General features: G+C 38.1%; 3 protein-coding genes across 3 annotated transcripts in view; all 3 read left to right on the forward strand.

Annotated features, from left to right (window-relative positions):
* The first annotated feature begins 2,339 nt into the window (after positions 1-2,339).
* LOC131859147 (MFS-type transporter clz9-like) lies at positions 2,340-2,870 on the forward strand. The gene has a single exon (XM_059212705.1). It carries the CDS (start codon positions 2,340-2,342, stop codon positions 2,868-2,870), a length of 531 nt encoding a protein of 176 aa, XP_059068688.1.
* A 5,120-nt stretch (positions 2,871-7,990) lies between these two features.
* The window catches only part of LOC131060532 (ABC transporter G family member 7), a 158,616-nt gene continuing 141,727 nt past the window's right edge, over positions 7,991-24,879 (forward strand). The window contains exons 1-3 of the mRNA XM_057993782.2: positions 7,991-8,351; positions 19,654-19,844; positions 19,964-20,114. Of these exons, the coding sequence (XP_057849765.2) occupies positions 8,127-8,351; positions 19,654-19,844; positions 19,964-20,114 (567 nt within the window). The 5' untranslated portion in view covers positions 7,991-8,126. The remainder of the gene's footprint in view (positions 8,352-19,653; positions 19,845-19,963; positions 20,115-24,879) is intronic.
* On the forward strand, positions 20,131-22,992 carry LOC131060533 (uncharacterized). The gene is made up of 2 exons (XM_057993783.2): positions 20,131-22,169; positions 22,332-22,992. The coding sequence occupies exons 1-2, from the start codon at positions 21,606-21,608 to the stop codon at positions 22,335-22,337; spliced, it is 570 nt and encodes a 189-aa protein (XP_057849766.2). The 5' UTR covers positions 20,131-21,605; the 3' UTR covers positions 22,338-22,992.

Here is a 24,879-nt window from a genome sequence, read left to right on the forward strand (position 1 = left end):
TATATACGCACACATAAACACACACACACAGTCACATACATACATATCAACATATATTTATATATATACACAAATGAGTATGTGTGTATATATATATATATATATATATATACACACACACACACACACACACACATATCTGATTACATATAAAATCAAATACATATGCATACATTTACATATTGAAATATATTTGCGTATATATGTGTCTATGACTATATGTGTGTGTGTGTGTGTGTGTGAGTATTTACATATATATGTTTCTGTATGTGACTGCATGCATCACTATTCATACATATATATGTATGTCAATCCGTATAATGGCATATGACTTACTGTGCAATTGCAAACCAATTCAATATTTGCATTCACAGACATGTACAAGTGTTTAGCAATTCCATACCAATCTAGAAATGCATGCCAATTAGTCTACGTGTATGTATATACATATGATAATGTGCATGTTTGTATATACAGATTGAAGTAATGTTTTGAGGTCACATGCAAAGATTGTAATATATATCATGATGCAGATTGACAATGATACATTCCAGACAACGCACATGGATACAACAAAGTGTGGAAATGTCAGACACATGTCAATGCTATCAGATTGTCAAAAATTATGAATATGAGAGGCAAAACTATCTCAAGGTCCACAAGATTCTAACAAGTGAAGGTCTTGTTGAAACCCTGTTTCAAGAGGATGCTGATTATGAAATCCTGAACTATCTCCGTGAAACTTTCCCCACCTCACACTCTGTTATTCCACTAACAGAATGCCCTATTAACATCTCATATCCCTGAATCTGAGCACAACAAGAGTGGTTAGCCAGGCATGGTCATCATGTTGAGCAATTCTTTCTCTATCCATACCGCTATGATGATCTTTTCTTCCCCAAAAGATCTTGTTTCTATTCAAAATTATTCAAGCTCAACCTCCAATCATGGCAAACCAACTATATCAATAGATTTTTCTTAGAAAACTATGGTCCTTAGGTCCGAGAATGCTCTCAAAACCTGTCCTGGCAACGCCTGCTTCGTACAGTAGTGGATGAACAAATCCCATCGTAGATTTTTACCAAAATATACTTTCAACCTAATTGTAAGCCAAGCACCCCTTCCTATCTATTCAGACAAGTAATTCTTTAGAAAGAACACACTCTAGCTACACCCCCACATCTAGAAGACCCAGAAGGTTTCGACCATGAATCCATATCGGAATAGGTGTCCAATACAAAAAACAATAAAACAAGTGTCCAATACAGAAAACAATCAAACAATTGTTGAAATTCTGAGTTTCGTAAAAGGGAACCATATTCTTACTGTTCAAGCTTCGCTGACTTGTTGCACCTTGTTGTCATTCAATATGTAATTGCACATTCATTCCATATCAAGCATCACTGTTGGCACTGATCAACAAACATCGATTTACAAAATGACATGGTTAGTTTGTTCGATCTCAGAGTATTCAGATTCAAAATAGTATAGCTGATATTAATATTTAGAAAAGATTGAATGTCTAACATAAAATTATTCATATTAGTTATGGTGGCCTATATTTATTAAACGTTATTTCCATGGGTAACATTCATGTTCATGTTGTTTTGTGCAGACAAGATGCCTCACCATGATTCAAAGAGATCAACATGCACAAGGGTGCTTTCAGAAAAAAAAAGGGGTGTCACTTTCAATGTTCAAACAAAAGCCCCACCTCCTATTCAGACCCAGGCAAACCCTATACCCCCACCAACAAACCATCCAAGTGAACGTCTTATTCCGACCACGGTGGACCAACCTAGTCCACCTTCAACTACAAGAAAAGTAACAATGCAACAGAAGTTATGGTCGACAACTGACATGGAAGGTGCACTCCGAGATGTTGAGGACAACGACATGTCCATACGGGGTGCATCAAGGAAGTGGGGCATCCCAACTGCAACACTGTCAAAATGGTTGGGTGGTCTGACCACAACGTCCAAGAAAGGTCCACCAACCATCCCCACGTATCAAGAAAAAGAGGAGATTGTGCAGTGGTGCCAAGAGATGGTTGGTTGTGGTCATGGCCTTGAAATCATAAACTTGAAGGCAGTTGTCTCTCAGATTTGTGAGGATAGACCAACCCCTTTCAAGGATGACATGCCTGGAAACTCATGGTGGTTTGGATTCAAGGCAGACATCATGAACTCAACTTGTGGATGGTCGAAGGCCTTGACAAAGACTGGGCACTGTGTCGTAGACTAGCAATTGTTTATGCTTTTTACGAGACATTGTCAAAAGCATATGCTGCTAATCCATATGGTCTTGCCCACATTTGGAATTGTGATGAAACAAGAGTTATGGCCAACAGAAATGGGGCAATGAGGGTGCTTGCAAGGAAAGGAAGCCAGAATGTGTCTCATATACTTTTAAAGAGTCATGAGTGGATCACGATTATTTGTTGCGTTAATGCTTCCAGACAAAGCATTCCAGTGTTCTACTTGTTCAAAGGCAAGAGGCAGATACAAATTCACATAGCTAAATGCGAACTTGGTGCTTGCATGGCAACGCAACAACATGCGTGGATGACTAATGAACTATTCATGAGTTGGTTGCAACACTTCAAGCACTCCATCCCTGGGGGTGTATCACCAACGAAAAGGTGCTTGTTGATATTCGACGACCACGACAACCATGTTGCATTGCCAACCATCGAGGAGGCAAGGATGTTGGGCATAGACTTGCTGACATTGCCAGCTCACACATCTCACAAATTGCAGCCACTCGATGTGAGTGTATTCTCTCCATTCAAAACATACTTCAAATCAGAAAGAGCCACCTGGATAGCAAGGTTCCCTAATCTGGAAATCGGGAGGGCTGAATTGGCATAATTGAGCAGCAAGTCTTTGGCCAGGGCATTGACTGTTTCAAACATTACTGCGAGATTCAAAAGGACGGGGATATGGCCCCTCAATCCCAATGCCCTCACGCAAGACATGCAGCCCAGCACCACATTCCACATTAATGATGGGAAGATGCATCTGTAGTGCAAAACATGCTCAGCCTTTCGGGAGTCCATGTCTCCCCATAAGTGGTTGCGGAAAACATTGCAGCCAGTCGTCAAACAGATTCAATTGCACAAGTGGACATGGAATAGGCAGCCACCAACATTGATGAAGATGCAGTTGACACTTTGGACGAGAGTCTTGGCCTTCCATCTGAGCGAATTACACCATCCTGGGTGGTGGAAGGGGCGACGAATCTCGATGTTGAGTTGGAAGGCGAAGACGAATGAGAGACATCTAGCTTGCCTTCACCACCAGAAGGCGTCATTCTGAAAATGGTGCATTACTATGCAGACTGTGGTGACTCTGACAACGGAAACAATGTAGGTTTGACGCAAGAAGCAACACAAGATTGTCATGTGGAAGAGGAGAGCCTGATGTCACGAGTAAGTGAGATGCCTCAATCACAACAACAAAATACACTCTCACGATTCTTAAAGCTGCCCATTCACATTGTGAACTAGAGAAGTGGTAGGGGGGCTTCAACTGGCATCCGTTTGGCACGGGAAGGGTAGTTGATAAGTTCTGATGAGTTTATCAAGGGTGTCATGGTTGTAGAGATGAGGAGTAGAGAAATAGAGGAGGGGAAACAAAGAAAGAGGAGGGGAAACAAAGAAAGAGAGAGCAGATTAAAGCAAACAAGGCAACAAGTTTGTTGGCCAAATAAACTAATGCAATGTTGAGAAAGGAGAAGGCAATCTTGTGACAAGAATAGAAAAGGCTAAAGGAATTAGAAAAGAAGGAAAAGGCTGAAAAATTGCAACGAGATAAAGCAAGGAAGGAACACGAGGCTGAGGAAAGGGCAATCTAAGAGCAGGTCCATGTGTTGGCAAGAAAGAAGTTGTTGAACAGCGAGTCCAGTCCGTCCATGCCTTTGCCCAACCGACACCCTGTTATGCAGGATCTAATTAACATAATGTTGCCCAACTCTTTCCAACAGGCATGAATTATTCGCCTACTTCCCCCTCTCCTACTTTTCCTGGTACATCAAAATATATTGTAGGAGTGCCACCATATGGTGCCAACCTTGGATATTGCAGCCCAATGCCACTTGAATTGAGCACCAGTGACTCTATTGATGTTGACGAGAACGTGGCACCCGTAGCAGCACTGCGACCATCAGGCTTAGGGTTAAGAATTTTTTTGCCTCGTTTTTTCAATTGAAGTTTAAGAAGACATTTTGGATAATAGTTATTGTTCAATTTTGATTGATGTAATAGAGACATTGGTATACATATTGATTGGTGACGTACGAGTAATGGGATGATTGACTATTTCTGCCAATTTGAATACTTTATTATGTGTCAATGGTTTCAATTGTTTGAGGGTTATGGGGTTTCAATGGTTTCAATGTTTGAATGTCTCAAATGCTTTCAATGGTTACATGTACATTCAATGCGCAATTGGTTTGCATAGTTCAAGCGCTCCAATGTTTGAATGTCTCAAATGCTTTCATATGTTACGTTTATATTAAATGCTTGAATGGTTTGCAGAGTCCAATGGTTTCAGGTTAGAAAGAGAAGTTTGATATGTTGGTACAATTCACATGTAATGGGATGATTGAGAAAAGGTGCGAACAAGTACATGCTACAGTTTTTGTCTATTGACTGATGTATATGGCAATAGGTTTGATTTATCAATTTAGCACAATTGAGTTGGGTGCCCAACTTGAAAACCTTGCTATTGGTGTGAGGTGTCGAAATTGGGCCATTTTTTACCATTGATTGAGTTTGTCGCGTGACATTTTTCTACATGGCCACCCAATCTACCAAGCTCTCCCTCCATACTTCCTCCGACCACTTTGAAAATTTCCTTGCAGTGCCATTAACTACGCCTCACCTCACCTTCCATGCATGTAGGTACTCCAACAACGACACACAATTGTTTGAAAATCTTAATACTTTTCAATTGTGATGCACCCAATCCACCATGCTCTCCCTCCATACGTCCTTCGACCACTTTGATAATTGAAGAGCACGAAGGTTTTCAAACAATGGCATGTCCTCATTGTTTGGGAGTAAGAGAAATGCAAAACAAGTAAAAGGTGTTTTTTTGTGAATGCAACACAAAGAGGATCACAGTTGTTTGAACTCAATTGTTCAATCCACCTAAGAACTATTTCAAATTAAGTAAGGTCCCTGGGTTGTTGTACAAGTGTTCTGCAAGGTTGGAGGCTTCTTGACCCAATTGTTGACATATTAGCCCAATCATCACAGTACATGTGAATGGAGATCAACAGAGTACTTGGGCAGAGTTCAAAGTTGGTCTCTCAGTCCATGTGGCATGGCACATTGTCCCCAAAGTTAGGGTGCGCATGTAGTGGATCCTCACAGCAATGTATATATACATGTTCAAGCACATATGTATATAAATGTACATGCACCTTCGTATATATATGTACATGCACATATGTATATACATGTACATACATACATAAATGTACATGTCTATAGAGTGAATGTCTTGAAATTTGAGTTGTAGGTCATGTAGATTCATACATGTACATAGACATGTGCGTACACATGTGTACATACATAGACATGTGCATACACATGTAAATACATAGACATGTGCATGGACACGTGTAAATACATACACATGTGCGTACACATTTGCACATACATGCCACTGTTCATGTCTAAGGGTTTGAGGGTTTCTAATATACTGTTTATGCAACCATGACAACTATTAATGAGTTTATTAAAAGAAGAGTAAAATTATCTTGACAACTAACTCACAATCAACCAAATAAACTTCATTTAATTAGATTTATACACATGTAGATTCATACACATGTGTACATACATAGACATGTGCATAGACATGTCCATGGACACGTGTAAATACATACACATGTGAATACACATGAGTATATACATACACATGTGCATACACATTTGCACATACATGCCACTGTTCATGTCTAAGGGTTTGAGGGTTTCTAAATTACTAGTTTGTGCATTATTTGAAAGAAACATTGAAACTATTGAAACACGACAAGCATTGAAACTATTGAAACACGACAAGCATTGAAACTATTGAAACATGACAACCATTAATGAATTCATCGAAAGAACAATAAAAGTATCTTGACAACTAACTCGCAATCAACCAAATAAACTTCATTTAATTAGATTCATACACATGTGTACATACATATACATGTGCATACACGTGTAAATACATAGACATGTGTAAATACATACACAGGTGAATACACATGAGTATATACATACACATGTGCATACACATTTGCACATACATGCCACTGTTCATGTCTAAGGGTTTGAGGGTTTCCAATTTACTGTTTGTGCATTATTTGAAAGAAACATTGAAACTACTGAAACTTGACAAGTATTGAAACTATTGAAACATGACAAGCATTGAAACTATCGAAACTTGACAACATTGAAACTATTGAAACATGACAAATATTGAAAGGTGACAACCATTAAGTCGCAATTTACCAAATAATCTTCATTTTATTGAGTGTAAACCCTTGGACATGTAACCATTGAATCGTTGAATGTACATTTAAGCATTGAAGCAATGTATTGAAGTGAAAGCATTTAAACTCTCAAACCCACAAACCCACATACTCACAAAGACTCAAACATTCAAATATTCAAGTATACACTTGAACCATTGAAACCCTTGGAAACTGAAGGCATTGAACTATTCAAAGCATTCGAGCATTGAAACCATGTAACAATTATATCAATTTAAATCCTCGAACCCTCAAACCCTTGGACCCTCAAACAAAATTCCAACATATATCAATTCAAATCCTCAAACCCTCAAACAAAATTAAGTTGTACATCGATTAGAAGCCATCAATAGAAACAGAGATGCAAGAAATGTAAACCCATCTTCTCGCAGCAGTGAGCAAAAAAAGAACAACGAACCTTGAACAGAGGATTACGATTCCCTTTTGGCATGTAATTGTGTTCAAGAACACACTGTTTTGTGCTCAGAAACACAAAGACTTGCGGAAAGATAGAGAATGAAAAAAAAAACCGAAATACCAAAGGGAAGTAGCCTTCAAACAAAAAACCAGAATCGACATGCCTTAGTGAGGATATTTCCTCCCCTGAGTTGAAGGGGGAGCCGTCGTTGATCTGCCACAGCCAGCGCAATGCGTCCTCGTCACAACCGAACCTTGCAAAAACCAATTGAAACATCAAAAAAGTGGAACGAGGGTAAAAAAGTCGACCACTACCCAAATTTCAAAGGACACAAACAAATCACATACTCGATCGAAGGTGCGCACGTTCTGGGTCCTTGCTGATTTGGTTGCATGCCATGGCGAACAGGAGGTGAGCTGATTGAAACCCTTCACCAGAGAAAGCACACAAAATGGACGACCTTTTGCAGGAGCGAAATGCGAGGACACAAATGCCATGAATGCATCTCTGCTTGAAAAACATGATGGGGCAGCTGGACGCAGGGCGAGTGGACGCGAAGTTAATGCGGCAGGTTGGAAAGTTTGAAAGTGGCGGCATCGTTTTTGGAGGGAGAGCTCGGTGAAACGGTTTGTCTTCTAAAAATTTGCCATGCGTAAACTGCATTCAAGATTGCCAGATATTTTCAATAGGTAATGGGGTGGGTCCGCCAACGTTCCGGTTGGGGGGTACAAAACGATAATTTTTCGACACCTCACACCAATGCACGACATACACGTGGCAAATGAAAGGAGTGGACATCCAATTTTTTATTTCGGGTTGCCAACTCACCGATTGAACTGGCAAAGGGTCAAACTTGGTCTCTGAGTCCACGTGACATGGACCCCCGAAGTTATGGTGCGCACGTATTGACACCTCTCCCCTAGATCTTCTCACATTTATGATAAGCAATTTTCACCATTATGATTAAGATTGAAATAATAAGGTTTAATCAGCTACAATTACAACAATAACCAATCCAGACAAACTACTTACCTCAAGCTGTGGCTGATATTTCTCAGTTTGGTAGAAGTCACATTACCGTGTTTAACCTTCCAAAGTATATAGGCTACGCTCCTAACAAAAGCTAACTAGATTCCTCAGAATTTCGAGGATACATTTTGCGTTTTGTAGAGCCGCCATGGACGGTAACATTGCCAAAATTATTGCAACCTTAGTGGCAGCTCTGGCAATACGTATATTTGCTTTACCAGGTCCGGCAATAGTTGGGAATAGCCAAAAGGGCAAGAATGAAAATGAAGAGGACAGGAATTCAAATGAGGAGGAACTTCAAGGTGGAATTGTTCCAGTCAGTCTTCAATGGAGGAATATCACCTGCACATTATCAGACAAGGCTGGTAAAACGGTGAGTTTCTTGACATTTATGATAATCATGCGCAATTTGCCACTACTCACTTTGGGAGTTCTCTTTAGGGTAACAATACTGGCACAGGTGGTTTTTGTTATAATTAATTTCATTTTCTTGAGAGATTATCATATTTATCAATCTTGTGTGTTTTTTTTGGTTCTTTTCGGTAGTTTTGATGTTTTGTAGTACTATCCTGGGCCAGTTTTTGAATTTTCCATAGATAAATTTTTTAGGATATTATTAAGAGTCAACTTAGAGCACATTAACTGTACATTTTATGAACCAGTTAGGATTTGAATCTAGGATCTAGAACCTCCCATGTGCATTAGAGATTCTATATAATTGCTCTATCAGCCTTCTTTATGACGAAGGCTTTTTGGTTTGTAAGTCATATTTTCAAACCCCTCTCTTGAGGCATTCTTTGGTGCTTGGGGCTCTTAGTCTGGCTTTTATATCATGTTAATTTCCATGGTTCAGCTAGGAATCAAACTCAGGATTTCCCATGTACATGCCAGCTTGTTCTACAAGTAATCTACTAGCTGACTTTGTGGCCGCCATGCTTACTCTCCTATTTGATAAAATGAATACTTAAATAAAACAAAATTAATTTTGTGTACTAGATAGAGAAGTAAAAAGTATATCTTCATTTGCACACGAAATTATTATAGAAGTAGACAAAAGATAATAGTGGAGGATCAGAGTCGATTCGACTAGATCATGCTACTTTCTATGAAGATACAAAACAACCTCAACTTTATTATCGAATTTATTTATTATTTCTATTATTTTTATTATATAAGTTAATTAAAATATTTGTAATACAAATATAACAATACTATAGTTATATTAGTGATATAATGCATTTCGTCAATTAATGTATTATAATAATATTATATCAGTTAATGTATTATAATAATATTATATCAATTATAAGATAGTGATTTATATTTATTATTATTAATAATTTAATATAAATATTTTGTTTTTATATATAAATGTGGCATGAGGACGCCAGACCTGATTTACGTCACAAATTTACATTGTCTTGCTAGTCTCACATTCCATAGAGGTTTTTGCAAAAAGTTACCAACCCCATATTCAGCCAAAAAAACTCGTACTTGGGCCCAAATGTCATCAACAAAGACAATATACAATAAACAATTTTGAACACTTTTTGGAAAATAAGTTCCAAACCCAAAACAACTTACTCATTTTCCTCCCCGTCTTGTAGTTGTGTGTCCACCATGGCTCCCATCCCTGTCACAATTGACGCTTGTGAAGCTGCCATAATCTATAAAAGGAAACCAATGTAGGCCATTGCTTAGCCTTGTCACGCACTCATTCATACTCGACCCCCAGACGAGGAAGGGAACTAGAGGGTCGTTGAAGTAATAGAAGAGCCTTGGTCAACATTTACCCTCTAGCCTAAAACCTCTTGCCACCTTTGCCATGTCTAGGAGTTGAGGCATCCCCACTCTCCATTTCAATGTCACAAGCAACTCCATCACAAGCAACTCCACCAAAAGTTGCACCGTTTCCGTTTTTTATTTTTCCTAGCTCCAACAACCAAGTCATGAACTACAAAGCTACATCTGTGTTTATTCTATATGTTGAGCCAATTGGATGTATTCTTTGTTGGAAATCATCTTGATGGCTTGTAGAGCCATTGTGGGCCAGCACTAGAAAATATTCCTCAGCTTTCTATTGGCAATCTTCTCCATAAAGGCGACTTCTCTTTAAACACTTCTCTTTGAAGCTCTGCCTCTCCAGTCTTCACAGAACACTTCTCTTTGTGTGCAGTTTGGAAAGCTCTGCTTCTCCACCTTTCACTTCTTTTGTGGACTTGTGGGAGTCTTGCACATGTGAATGATACTGAGAGTACTGCGATTCTTTCTAATGCCCCATATTCAGTTGGGGACATTCCTTGTGTACCTGTTGCCACTATAGAGTTTAGAGTTGCTTCTCTATGGGCTTCCAGTGATTCTCATCACCAGGATTCTTCATGTCTACAAGATCTATTTCATTGGGTGGTCTGCTTACCAGACATTCACATCTGTTTTTGAAGCCTCACTTTACAATTTTGATGACACTATTGAGGACATTTACCTCCTTTTTGGTGACAACTTTGATTGAATTGCATCCTTGTTTGTGGATGTATTTTCTACGCCTCTAATTGCTGACATGGTGACAAAACCTGCAGTTCTTGAATTCCATGATTCACCTTAGTCATCATTGATGTTGACCACTTTTGCAGGAGTACCTAAATCTCGGTTCAGTTCTCATATTGATGTTGAGAGCGATTATGTGTCCTATTTGGTACCTGATTTGATTCATCAGTGCTTCTCACAGTTTAGCATCGGTTTTGTTGAGCAGCATTTGGAGACATCTTTTTACTCTCTTGTTTTGGGGATTCTCTTGCCTTTCTTTAATGGACCATCTTTGTACATGGGTACCTTATTTGTTGTCAAGATTTATTTTGGTTCTCTGCCTTCTTGGGGGTCCCTTTCTCTTTGGATGTAATGAGGGTACTTATAAACCATCTTGCTTTCTCTCCTTGTTTTCATGCTTCCTTGTTGGTATCCTCTATAGTTAGGCTTGTACTCTTGATCAGAATTTGGCACATTTGAGCATGGACGTGGAGATATATGGCGCTGGTGCATATTTTTCTTTTTGCATATGTTTATTTACCTTATCGCATATTTGCACCTAGGATAGGATAAACCTACTTAGGCAGGTATCTACAGTTGGTGTGAATAAGGTTTTGGACCTAGTAAAGGTCTTGTACCTAGTGTTTTCGCTAGTTCTTAGTGGGGGATTTATTTTCATAACTTAATTTTACTGAGGTCCTAGGTGTCCTTCTAGAAGATTGGTTAGTTGTCACATGATTTTATCTTATCTCATGACAACTACTTTTAGTTACCTAGGTCAACACTTTTGTTGTCTCATTGCATGGGATTATGACACATGTCAAGGTCTTGTCTAATCCTACCTCTCACCTTGCCATTATAGGCAAGGCCTCTCGTGTACAATTTCATTTCCTTTTGTGGAAGCTATTCTTGTCATTCTCTTTTGTGGAAGTTAGTTTGTTCTTGTAGGGATCTTGGGGGTGTTGAGGAGTCACCAATCTACTCCTATATCTACTTGGGTAGTTTTCTTATGTGACATGTACTTCCTAATTTGATGGAGATGTTGTGCACACATGTGACTAAATCTCCTTCATCCCACATTGATTGCACATTTACATGTCTTAATGGTGTATTCTATATATACCTAATTGTAGCTAATTGTTAATCATCTCTTGTGCATCTTGTATACTTTGGTTGTACATTGAGTTTGCATATTGCAATCCATTGATTTTTTGATCTATTTGTACTTGCCTTTAGTCTGTTGGTCTTGGGCGGCTTTCATAGCCAAATCTTACCTGGGCATTTTAAGGCTTGGAAAAGAAATCTTATTTGCCCTAGCCCTCCATCTGTTTAATCCATGGATCTAACAATTCTGCATTTACTTGGCCTTAACATTGTTTTATCTAAACCTCCAATGTATTTTGTACATATTTTATCTTCCTTTCTAACGATGGCCTTCCTTCAAGATCATGTTCTCTATCATCTAGAGCTCTCACCAATGAACAAAGAGATGACTGTTCTTGGGCCATTTGTCCTTGTAGCCGTGGTATGTGCTCTTGCTGTTGGCTGATCCAAGTTTGATGATTCATCAAACTGTCCATGTGGCCCTCCAAGGTGGTTACATTGCATTTAAATCTACAGCAATCCTTTCTTCTTGATTCTACTTGTGGGTATTGATTTCCAAATTTCAAGGAAGAAACTCTTTTCCCCTTGAAGATCTGTTGACTGTTATACAAACCCTCTTTCCACAATTTGTAAACATTAGAAAACTGTTCTAAAACCAAATTGACCTGTAATTTCTAAGGTTTTGTGTGTAGGAATTATTAGAACATGAAATTCAACTATGGCTTTATTGTTTACAAAAGTAGACAGTCTTAGAAGGTATAATGCTGCATAAACCAGAAAAATAGGAAGAACTCAATACACACAACTAAGAAATTATCCTGAAAGACTCAAAGAGGGGGGAAAACCTAGCTGGTAGCAGCAATACCTCATTTACCAAAATGTTATTAATCAATTAAAGAACACGTACATAGAGTAGATACAACTGATAGCTTCTCCAGTTGCTCAATGTCAAGTCGACAATATCTTCTACAGCTTAATTCTTCTAAATCTGATCACTACAACACACACAGAAGCCTCAAATGATGTAAGCCAACCTCCTTGTGCCTTTATATAGATGCTGGAATATCTCTTCCGTGCTCTAGGACCTAGAAGTGGAATTGGAATAAGAAAAGGTGAAGCGTTTGTTTCAAGATCTGTATTTTGTTATCAGGTTGAAACTGCCCTTTTGTAAATGCCTCTTAAGGGGAACTGGTGGTTTCAAAATTGCCTTGCGGTGGTTACAAAATTGCCTCCTACAGGGACCTTGAAAAATAAATTGAATGTATGATTCAATAATCGGATGATTACATTGAACGATACACACACGTATATATAGAGGTTACAAGATGATGTTCTATAATTAGAACATAATGTTGAAGTAAAAGATTAAAGAGCTAAAAGCTAAATTAAGCTTTAAAAGCTAATTAACTAAAAAGCTAAATGACCATTAAACAAGGAACTAAATATAGGTGACTAAAATATAATTAAATATTCTAATACCTTCCCTTAATGGTCATTCTATCTACTAACTACCCTACAAAAGACACTGCAGGTCTTTTGATCACAAATGAAAAGAACACTCTGTTGCGGTGGAGACCCTCCCTGGATCTGAAAAGTGTTAATGACCAAGAATACCAAAAGCTATCCAAGCTAATGTAGCCTTCACACGCGAATTAGAGATCTAGCACACGAATTACTGAAGCTTGAAACAATGATTTTGAGGAAAAAATCAGCAAACCCTTTTGCAGAAGAGTACCAACTCCAAAACTGACTACAAGATACCACGGTTGCAGATGTTCGCCCTGGTAGGTGCGACCCAAGCTAACTGCAACAAAGCACGATTTTGAGGAAAAAACCGTCAAACCCTGAAATAGGAACCCTCGAAAAGAGAATTTACGATTTTGAGGACAAAATCGAAAAACCAAGAAATCTGAGGTTACAAATCATCATTTTTGTGGAAAAAAAGGGTAAAACCCAGATAACTAAAATCTTACGTGAATATCGCGGATTACAGATGAGTTAATTATTAAGGGAAAATTATAAACCCTGCGAACAATTTTTGAGGAAAAAATCGTGAAAACCCTACCATGATTTTTTGTGGAAAAAATAAAAAAATTGACAGACAGTTTTTCAGGAAAAAATCGTGAAAACCCTGGGACCTGTAAGACAAGGTCTGGCCTAAATCAATTTGATAAAGGTAATGATATTCAGATATCGTGAACATGCACTGTTTCCAGGTGTTGTGGTAGCTGTTGAACTTTTGTTTGTGTTCCAACATGATGTTGGTCAAAGATGCCATCGCAGAAACTGAAGTTGAACGAGGTCAACCTAGTGAAAGCATGAGACTGAAGAATCTGATTCAAAAATCAGAATAGAAGTAGCTGCACAAAAAATTTGAAACCCTGGATGAGAATTCTGGCACGAATTCTAAGGTGCGAATTTCAAGGTTTGGAAGAAACCCAGAAATTAAAAATTTTCTGCAAACTTAAAACAACATAAATGGTGCCAAAAAAACAGCAAAAATCCACACGTCCATAGAAATAGCAGAAATTGTGAACTATTTTTAAATTCCAAGGCAAATTTACTGGCACAAAATTTGAGGTGCGGAAAACGAGGCATCCAGAAAAATCTGAGACCAACCCAAAAAGCTCTCGAAAAACCCACCAAGAATCTGAAAACAGAATACAGATCCGAGGGCTCAAAAATTAAGACACGGAAAACGATGCACCCAGAAAAATCTGACGACGACCCAGTTGAGGTCTCAAAAAACCCACCAAGAATCTGCAAGAAAAATAAAAATTCGACTTGAACTGAAGGGTCAAAACCCTAGTCGAAAATTGCAGAAACCCTAGGAAAATTTTCAATCTGCAAAAAAAAACTCCAGGTTGCAGGCCTGAAAATCTCCAGAACGCTAAAAAAAACATGAATTGCTGCCTAGCACAAAGAAATTTGCCCACGAACCGGAAACCCTCAAAAAGCCTTCAAAAAAGAAAAATCGTTTTTTTTATAAAAAACAATTAAAAAAATCTGGAAAATATTCCAGAAAGAAGGCCATGAATTTTTATTAAAAAATTCGCCAAACTTTAAAAAATCCCATCGACCCGCTCTGATACCATGAAAAATAAATTGAATGAATGATTCAATAATCGGATGATTACATTGAACGATATATAGACGTATATATAGAGGTTACACGATGATGTTCTATAATTAGAACATAATGTTAAAGTAAAAGATTAAAGAGCTAAAAGCTAAATTAAGCTTTAAAAGCTAATTAACTAAAAAGCTAAATGACCATTAAACAAGGAACTAAATATAGGTGACTAAAATATAATTAAATATTCTAATAGACCTTCAGTTTCATTCTAGTAACAAAGGTGTTTCTGCTGCTTATCATTTATAGGAAACTGCACACTCATTGTGTCATGCCCACTTTTTTCACACATGGGACACTGTAATGTCCCCATTCTTTTGACAGGCCATTGACAGTCAAATTCTAGCCACTCTCATCCCCTAGGCTAGAATTAATCAATTAATAAAGGGGATAAATAAATAATTAATGACATACCCCAAAAAGCTGATATCTAGTGAATAATTATTCTAATTATTCATTATAACTTAAAATGGGGCCATTTCATATTAAAACATTATTTCTCCTAGGCGTATCTTCTTGGGGTTCAATTAATATGCAATGAAATAAAAACTTTTTCCTTAAGTCGCCAAGAAATCTCTAGATGCATCGATGGCTTTTTTGAAGATGGCTGAACTTATAAAGGGGAGTTCGAAGGCTGAAGGATTATCTATCATTTTCATATTCTTGTTGCTGTGTTTGATCGAATTCGGATTTCAGGACGAAACCCGAAGCTCTCCTTTGTTTTCCTTGAAGCCGTGACTTTTCCAGCTGGGATGTGGCAAGTTTAAGGACAATTTTTTCTCCATTCGTGGTCTCAGAAGGTCCGATCAGTTCCAGAACTCACAGCGCCCAGCAGTAGCAGAATTTCTCAGTGGGACGGCAATCTGAAATAAGAAACAAGAATCACAGCTTAATTGAGGATTGTGCTTGAAAGAAAAGCAAGAAATAAGGTGCCGTTTTTACACAGAAGTCTGATTAATATGAAGGGAAAGCTGCTAGACAGTCGACCAGCTGTTGATCTAATCTAAATGCATGTTTTAATTCGGGTATGTGAAGGATCCCTTTTGTTCATTGGAATTAGTCTCTATAATATAAATAAGATTGTTTGAACCTGAAAAGATATATCATCATAAATATTTCTAAGTTTAATAATTCCTGCATGCCATAAATGGATTGATTTCTGGAATAAATTTTAAATGCATGTTCGATCTTATAAATTAACTGGATAAGGAAAGACCAAATTTGATAAGAAATTAGAGTTAGGATATTTCAGTGGTATTAGAGCCACCTTTCCTGCCAGCCTGTGTGGGAAATTACATGCATGTCAGTATCCGGGGGAAATTTGTGGTTGCATGTCAGAATAGAGAAATTCTATGCATAGATACAACACAAGGAGTAAGTCCGGGCATTAGGAAGAATCTGAAATTAGGCCAGTTGAAGGTGAAATGGGTGAAAGAAGAGATGGATCTCCACCTAGAGATTTAAACAATCAAATGGATGAGTTTCTGACAGCCTTTGCTCAACAGCAGCAGCAGATGATGCAACAATTCCAGGATCGAATGATCACTGCTATGGGTAGTTGAGGATGGGTTGTTCAAGGTCTAGAAGATCAAGTAATGTACCCAGCCGAGGCAATATTGGACATGAAAACCATGACAAAGTAGGGTCTAATGCTGTTAGAACAGCGACTACATGATCTGACAGACTTGTTCGTCCTACTTTCTTGCCTAGACAAACTGAAGAAGAAACCATTCCGGAGCAAGCGGAGGAAGAAACCCATATAATAGTTGATGTGATGTCTGCATATGTTGATTACATGACACTTCCAAAATAGGTTAGGGGGTTAATGAACTTGAACCAGTTCATGGATTAGCAGAAGGAAAAGGCTAGATACCGTATGAACAGGCAAGACGGGAGGCCTAGAGGACAGGGTAGACATGGAACTCAACCGACAGAATATAAGGATGCACTAAATAAAATCTTTTTACCCACTTTTGATGGCAGTGGACAGGTGAGTGCCAGATCATGGGTACACAAACTTGACACTTTCCTATCACTCAAACGGATGGAAGAAGATAAGGCCATTCAATTTGCCACAATGCATTTAGAAGGAGTAGTGTATGACTAGTGGCATCATGGGCTAGTCTCTCAGGATCATGCACTAATTCATTCTTATGAGGAATTCGTCAATAGATTGATTGCCCGGTTTGACAGGAAAGATGTGGAGGTTTATTATAGGGAGTTGGCACAACTTAAGTAGATTGGTGATGTAGAGGCTTATATCAATAAATTTCAGAAAATTGTAGTTATGGTTCTTGATATGTCCAAGAGGCATGTTACAATGGTATTTGTTGAAGGCCTGAGTGACAGATTGTGAGGGTTGGTGAAGGCTCATAAGCCTAGCACATTACACGATGCCATTGGTCTAGCATTGGATTTAGAGACTACACCTCCCTTCCAACTGCAAAAGAAGTTCTTTAGTGGTTCTCAGTCAAAGCAAAAAGGTTTCAAACAACAAAAGAACTTCCCGCCAAAATCAAATTAGGAGTCTAGGAATGAACTTCGCAGGAAGAAGTTATGCTTTAACTACAAAGAACCATGGGAGCCTGGCCATTGTTGCCTTGGTAAAGGCAAGGTGCATCTGATTGAGGTGATTTCTGAGGATGAAGAACAGGAAGAATAGGAACATAGCACTGATGAGGGTTCTACTCAAGGAGACCAACCACAGATAGAGTTGGAGGACTCAATGGCTAAGGAAACTCTGCGCATTGCTACTTTATCTGGAGTTCCTCATAGCCGGCCTTTCAGGCTAAAGGGTGTACTTAAGGGACAGAGGATGGTATGTTTGGTTGATAGTGGAGCCACGCATAACTTCATTGACGAAGGATTAGTAATGAGGCGTGGACTTCAGATTGAGGAGTTTTCGAGATTCAGCGTCATAGTGGCTGATGGCTTTCCACTGACTTGCACTAAGATCATTCCCCAGCTCAGTATACAGATTGGTGACTACACTTTGACAGGGAATTTATTATGTGCTTAATCTCAGTAATATAGATGTTGTGTTGGGATTGGAGTGGTTGGAGTCACTTGGACGCTATGTTCAAGACTTCAAACAAATGCAGCTGGAGTTCATGGTAAATGGGAAAAAGACAATTTTTGAGGCCATGGTAGATGGTGGACCTCGGGTGGTGTCAGCTAGAAGGATGGAGGCCTTGTTTAGACATTGTGATGTAGATTGGGCAGCACAATGTTTTGTTTCCACTAAACCAGCCTCCAGCAGGAAACTAGAGTACCATGTGGACATACAAATAGTGTTAGACAAGCATAGACCGGTTTTTGGAGACATACCTCCTGGTCGGCCACTTGACAGAGGATTTGAACATGTGATTGAGTTGGAAGAGGGCTCAAAGGCTGTGATCACCACACCTTATTGACACCCACGTCACTTTAAGGAAGAGATTGAGAAGACAATCAAAGAACTTCTCAGTATGGGACATATAAGGCCCAGTTCGAGCCCATTTGCCTCATCGGTAGTGCTGGTTAAGAAGAAAGATGGGATGATGCGTATGTGCATAGATTACAAGGCATTAAATAAGAAGACTATTAAAAACAGATATCCCATACCTAGGATCGATGAGTTGATCGATAAACTACACGGGGCCATGTACTTCTCCAAAATAGATCTGTGCTCCAATTTTCCTTGCATGTATAGTCCAATTTTTCTTGTAATCAATAATTCTCAGCTGATGGCAATTATCACTGGAGTTATATAAGATGCATTTGTTCAAAAACATTTGATTGTAGTATAGCAGCTCAAAAGATATTTCTAGTTATGGAATTGGCAGGAAGAAATCAAACTTCTTCAGGTTCTACATCAAGGATAATATTACTTTTCCTGTAAAGAAAAATAATATGCCTATATCCAATAAAAAGACTTCCCTTTGAAGCAAAATATAGCGATATGAATGTCAGTTTAGGTTTTCGTAGGAAGCCATTACATTAATAGATCAAGCCCATGAAGCTAGTAAGAGGGCAGTTGTTAGCAAATCTCATGACAGAAGCCGACTTCAAGCAACTGGATCAACATCAAGTATTGAATAGCTTGCCTTTTAGCTAATGAAGGATGCAGTTTTTATGGGAACTTCAATTGGTGTATATGCTCACCACTATCCCTTCGATGACTGTTAAGTAGAAGACAAAATGACCAGATCTAAAACTTACTATGAGATTATTTATTTCTAATTTTGGAGATCTCTGTAAGATATAGAATACACATGCATGTTTGTGTGAACAATTGAAAAAATGGATTTGTTAATTAGATGGAGATGAGTTGGCTGGTTGCAATTTTGTTAAATAGATATCTGATCTGATACACGGTTTACTAGTCCATCCATTATAGTTTATCAGCCACTTTTGAGAGATTCCTTAAAAGGACTGTCATTTACCAGACTTTGCTCACAGGGATACTGCTGCATGTTTGAGAATTAATCAAAGCTTCTAGTTCTTGACAAGATTGTGTCTCCAATTAAGGTTGAAGATCATCTGTGTATATGTACCAATATCCAGGGAAAAGATTCAAAATGATCAGATTCATCAGTTAGATCAATAGCCTATTTAACTTAATTTTTTTCATGCCATGCTGAATGCTTAACGAGTTTTCTTTTAACTCTATAATTTTCTGTGGAGGCAAGATGCATACCTTAATGGGGCTAATATTAGGCTATTGAGACTTGCAGATATGAATAGGAAGATCTCTAAGAATTCATGAAGTCTTTTCAAAATTTAAAATATGTACCTGAGCTGAAAGAAATTCTCTTTTTTCTTGTTATTTTTCTGTTGTATGTTTTGTATGTAGTCAGTCATCTAGGATTTTCTTGCAATGTTAACCTGTGAATATTTGAAATAATAATAATATAAATTCAATGGTACTTTGCAGATGAGATTTCTACTTACAAATGTTAGTGGCGAAGCAAAATCAGGGCGCCTACTTGCAATTATGGGACCTTCAGGTTCTGGGAAGACTACATTACTTAATGTTCTAGCTGGCCAACTTGTTGCATCCCCTCGATTACATCTCATGGGACGACTATATGTCAATGGAAATCCATTCTCTTCTGCCTCTCATAAGTGAATTATCTTAACTTATCTTTCTATGGGGATGTCATGGGAATGCTCTATACTGATATACCGGGCTTTACTTTATTACCCTTGTCTGATAATAATATTGTATTTTGCATATTTTGTAGGATAGCTTATGTAACACAGGAGGACCTTTTCTTCTCTCAGTTAACAGTCCGGGAAACTCTGTCTCTAGCTGCGGAGCTCCAGCTTTCAAAGTTAACAACATCTGAAGATAGGGAAAAATATGTGGATGATCTTCTTTATCGCCTAGGCCTGGTGAGATATTTGCATGTGAAAGATTTGGTGCATTGATTTGAGTGTAGTTGGAATGCTGCTTATTTGATTCCATAAGAGTGCATATGAAACCATGCAGCCTGCGTAAGTGGCCAGACTTAGCATTTTTAGTCAGTTAAATCATAAATGTGAGAATCATACCATAATTATAGTCTTTATTTACTTGTTTCATTGTAGGTGAAAGTAATCCTTCTTTATTTGTAGCAGATGGTTCCTTAGTGTCTAATTCCTCAAGCAATGACATACACAGGTCATTACTCCAATGGCATCAGAAACTTTGGGAGCTTTATCTGATACCTTCAAATATACTTGCATAAGCTATACCTAAACTTGGCATTTTCTTGTATATTTCTGCTATCTGGATGTGCATATTTTTTCCCTGCACCATAATTATTGCTGAATCTCCATGAAGATCTTGCAGGAATTTGTACATTTCACTCAATGTCTTCTTCTTCACTGACTTTGTGAATTCAAGCTTTTTGTTGTAAATGTGAGACTCTGTTTCTTTCTCAAATCAGCGGGTGCACTGTTTATGTGTATGATTATATGACATTTTAAGATATCTGGTTTGGTAGGAGCTATAGGCTTAAACCCTCATATTCTAATATTATTTTCAAACCTTTATAATGTACTTTCAAGGAGAAACCCAATTCACTTGGTTATGTTGATTGTAACTAGGGGTATAGGGGTTCGGATTGCCTTAAGGCAACATAATCCGAACCCCTTTTAGGACCGGGTCCTACCCTAAAATAACGTGACCCCATCCTTATTCTCCATGCCACGCTAAATACACTCCAAAATAAACATTAGCGCCAAAATAATAAGGAGGCCGACTTAAAAGGAATAAAGATGCATATAAGTAAATGACAATTTGCAAGTCATTTCAATCAAGTTTAATCATATCAAAAGGTCATTTAGCTCTGCTGTGCGAACTTAAGGAAGAGTGCGAACTTATTCAGCTTGGTGCGAAATTGTCCAAAGGGACATGGTAGATTTTGATGCAAGTCATTGAAGCATACAAGGACAGATCTGATATATGAAGATCAGATTCGAGCTAAGTATTGTACTTATATCTTAGAGGAGAATATATAATCTGACCTGTGGGTCTTTCATGCTGGGTTTTTCCTCCTTGGAGGTTTTCCCAGGGTATGCTTGTTTGTTTTCTGTGCTATTTTTGATTTATGTTGGCTTACAAAATACTGCAAATCTGATTACAATCTAGGGCACAATTTAATCTATGTTGGTTTCCTAAAATACTGCAAATCTGATTACAATCTAGAGCACAATTTAATCTATGTTGGTTTACTAAAATACTGCAAATCTGAATACAACCTACGGCATAATCAATTAGATAAATCTGGTTAACATACCTAGGGTTTAAAATAACATGGTATCAGAGCTCTAGGTGTCACTAACTTCTGATTTTAGCAGATCGATTGTTGCATATAGCTGTTGTTTGTGTTCAGATTAAAGATGTTAGGTTTGAAGGCTGAAGATAGGCTTGAGGGAGCCATTGATTTTGCTGCTTGGAAAGTTCATATTCTGTTGATCCTTGAAGAAAATGACCTATTGAAATTTGTAGAAGAAGAAAGGCTGTCTCCTCCAGAAGATGCTGAAGAGCTGAAACTGTTCAAGAAAGATTCCCTCAAGGCTAGAAGGATCATAATTGAGTCCGTCAAGAACCATCTTGTCATTGTCATATCGAAGTTTACATCTGCCAAAGAAATGATCAAACACTTGGAAGGGATCTATGAAGTCAACAATCTCAGCAGGGCTCTTGCCCTAAGACAGCAACTTCTTCACATGAAAATGAAAGAAGAAGACTCAATCATAGCCTACTTCATGAAGATCAATGAACTAAAGGACAAGCTAAGCACTCTTGGTTGCCAAATCTCAGATAAAGACCTTGTTATGATTGCTTTAAATGGTCTACCAGATGAATGGGAACCATTCATTCGTAGCATTGGTGGAAGAGCCGATCGTCCCAACTTTGAGCGTCTTCAATCTGACTGCATCGAAGAGGAATCTCGAATTGAGGTAAGAGGAAAATTCAAGAACTCTCTCAAAGATAATCATGTTCTCTTATCTAAATCTAGGAAAGGTGGTCATTGGAAGAAAGAAAAGAGAAGCAAAGATTTTAGATCCTCCTCCTATGATCCAAGGAAAAAGTCAAGAGATTCCTCACATTCGTTGCTTCAGATGTGATAGGTATGGTCACTATGCCAGAGATTGTCAAAATGACCCAAAGGAAAGGGAAGCTAACTTAAATGAAGTTGCTGAACAAAGTGAAGACTACCTTCTTATCTCTGCTCTTTCCAGCAATGTTCCTACGGACAGCAATACGTGGATACTTGACAGTGGTGCCTCCAGACACATCTCAGGATTTCGTGAGCATCTCTCAGATCTGATTGAAAAAGACACCAATCTTCATGTAGTAATCGGTGATGATGCTCGATACTCGGTAAAAGGTTCTGGCACTACCTCTTTAAAACTAGATTCTGGTATTTCCTTACAACTCTGTGATATTCTATTTGTACCTGGTATTAAAAGAAATCTTATTTCCATTTCTGCTTTAGAAGATAAGGGTTTGCAAATAGCATTTTCTTAAGGGAAAGTACTCGCTTGGTCTAAGAAATCTAACTTCAAATCTGCTTGTATTATTGGAAATAGATGTGATAGTTTATATAAGCTTGCAGCTAATCCAATTCAAGCTCTCATTCATGAGACCCCTGAATCATGCGAGCTATGGCATAGAAGATTGGGTCATCTTCACTTTCAAGCTCTTCCCACTCTCGGTAAAATGGTCAAAGGTATGCCTAATCTCAGTTTATCTCATGATGATGCTTGTAAAGGTTGTGCAATGGGTAAGAATGTAAAGAATCCCTTTCATAAAAGCAATAGTAGGGCTAAAGAAAGGTTAGAGCTTATTCATTCAGATTTATGTGGTCCTATGTCAGTAGCATCTCCTAGCGGTTTCCTATATTATGTTATCTTCATAGATGATTTCTCTAGGAAAACATGGATCTATTTTCTTAAAACTAAAGAGTCTGAAGAAGTCCTAAACAGATTTAAAGAATTCAAAGCCTTAGTTGAAAATACTACAGGAAATCGAATTAAATGTTTGAGTTCTGACAATGGAGGTGAATACACCTCAGGTAGTTTCTATGACTTTTGTGTTAAAGAAGGAATTAAGAGGGAGTTCTGTGTTCCCTACAACCCTCAGCAAAATGGAGTTGCTGAAAGAAAGAACAGGACCATTGTTGAAGCTGCAAGAGCCATGATACATGATCAGGACTTGCAACCTTTCCTATGGGCAGAAGCATCCAAAACCGCAGTTTATATTCAGAATAGATGTCCTCATCAAGTCCTAAAGAATGTGACACCTGAAGAAGCCTTTTCAGGAATCAAACCAGACATCAGTCACCTAAGGATATTTGGAAGCCCTGTGTATGTTCATATGCCTAAAGAAAAACGAACCAAGCTAGATCCATCTGGAAAGAAAGGCATCCTAGTAGGATACAGCGAATCTTCCAAAGGCTTCAGGATCTACATTTCAGGTCAAAGGTATGTTGAGGTAAGTAGAGATGTAACTTTTGAAGAAGATATTGCTTTCAAAAGATCTAAAGGTTCATTAATCAACAATGATGATATGGTGATGGAAAAACAAGATTCAATTGTTGATGCTAACCCTGAGTTACAAGAGGAGTCTATTGATCTTCCAGATCAGGAAGTTCAGAATGACTCATCAGAACCCATGCAATCTACCGATATACCTCAGGATATTGTGGTCTGCAAGAAGAGACCACTTTGGGTTAGAAATACAATTCAAGATGCTGAAGGGTTTGCTGCTCCCAGAGGAACCTTCAGAAATAGCAAGAGTGTCCAAAATCATGCCAACTACATTTCTGTGATGTGCAATATAATGAGTTTGAACCCCACAATATCGGAGAAGCTATGTCCCATCATGCTTGGAAATTAGCCATGGATGAAGAGTATGGTTCTATCATCAAGAATGATGTCTGGGACATCGTACCCAGACCCAAAGGTAAGTCTGTCGTTTCCTTTAAATGGTTGTTTAAAATTAAACATAATGCTAATGGTAGTATTGAAAAATATAAAGCTAGGTTTGTAGCTCGTGGTTTTTCTCAAAAGGAAGGAATAGATTATGAAGAAACCTTTGCCCCTGTTGCTAGATATACCTCTATTAGGTCTATAATAGCTATTGCTGCAGCCAAAGGTTGGGAGCTGCATCAAATGGACGTTAAGACAACCTTCCTTAATGGTGTCATTGAGGAGGAAGTCTATATTGAGCAACCAGAAGGTTATGTAATCCATAAAAGAGATTCTCATGTTTGCAGGTTGAAGAAAGCTTTATATGGGCTCAAACAGGCTCCTCGTGCTTGGTATGAAAGAATTGATAAGTACTTACTAAGTTTAGGGTTTTCCAAGAATGATGCTGATGCTAATATTTACTTGAAAATTTATAATGATGAGATGCTTATTTTAGTTTTGTATGTAGATGACTTATTTCTCACGGGTGAAAATAAATTAATCATAAGATGTAAAAAGGAATTAGCCTCAGAATTTGAAATGAAGGATTTAGGTCTAATGCACTACTTCCTAGTGTTAGAAGAATGGCAAAGAGCTAATGAAATCTTTCTAAGTCAGGGAAAATACACTATTGACATTTTGAAAAGATTTAGAATGATAGATTGTAAACCTATGCGTACTCCTATGGAATCTAACT

Source organism: Cryptomeria japonica, chromosome 2 (assembly GCF_030272615.1).
Source record: "Cryptomeria japonica chromosome 2, Sugi_1.0, whole genome shotgun sequence".
Classification (NCBI taxonomy): domain Eukaryota; kingdom Viridiplantae; phylum Streptophyta; class Pinopsida; order Cupressales; family Cupressaceae; genus Cryptomeria; species Cryptomeria japonica.

Excerpts from the sequence above, each read along its gene's own strand:
- LOC131859147 (XM_059212705.1), top strand. The coding sequence starts at position 2,340 with ATGGCCAACAGAAATGGGGCAATGAGGGTGCTTGCAAGGAAAGGAAGC.
- LOC131060533 (XM_057993783.2), top strand. The coding sequence starts at position 21,606 with ATGTTAGGTTTGAAGGCTGAAGATAGGCTTGAGGGAGCCATTGATTTT.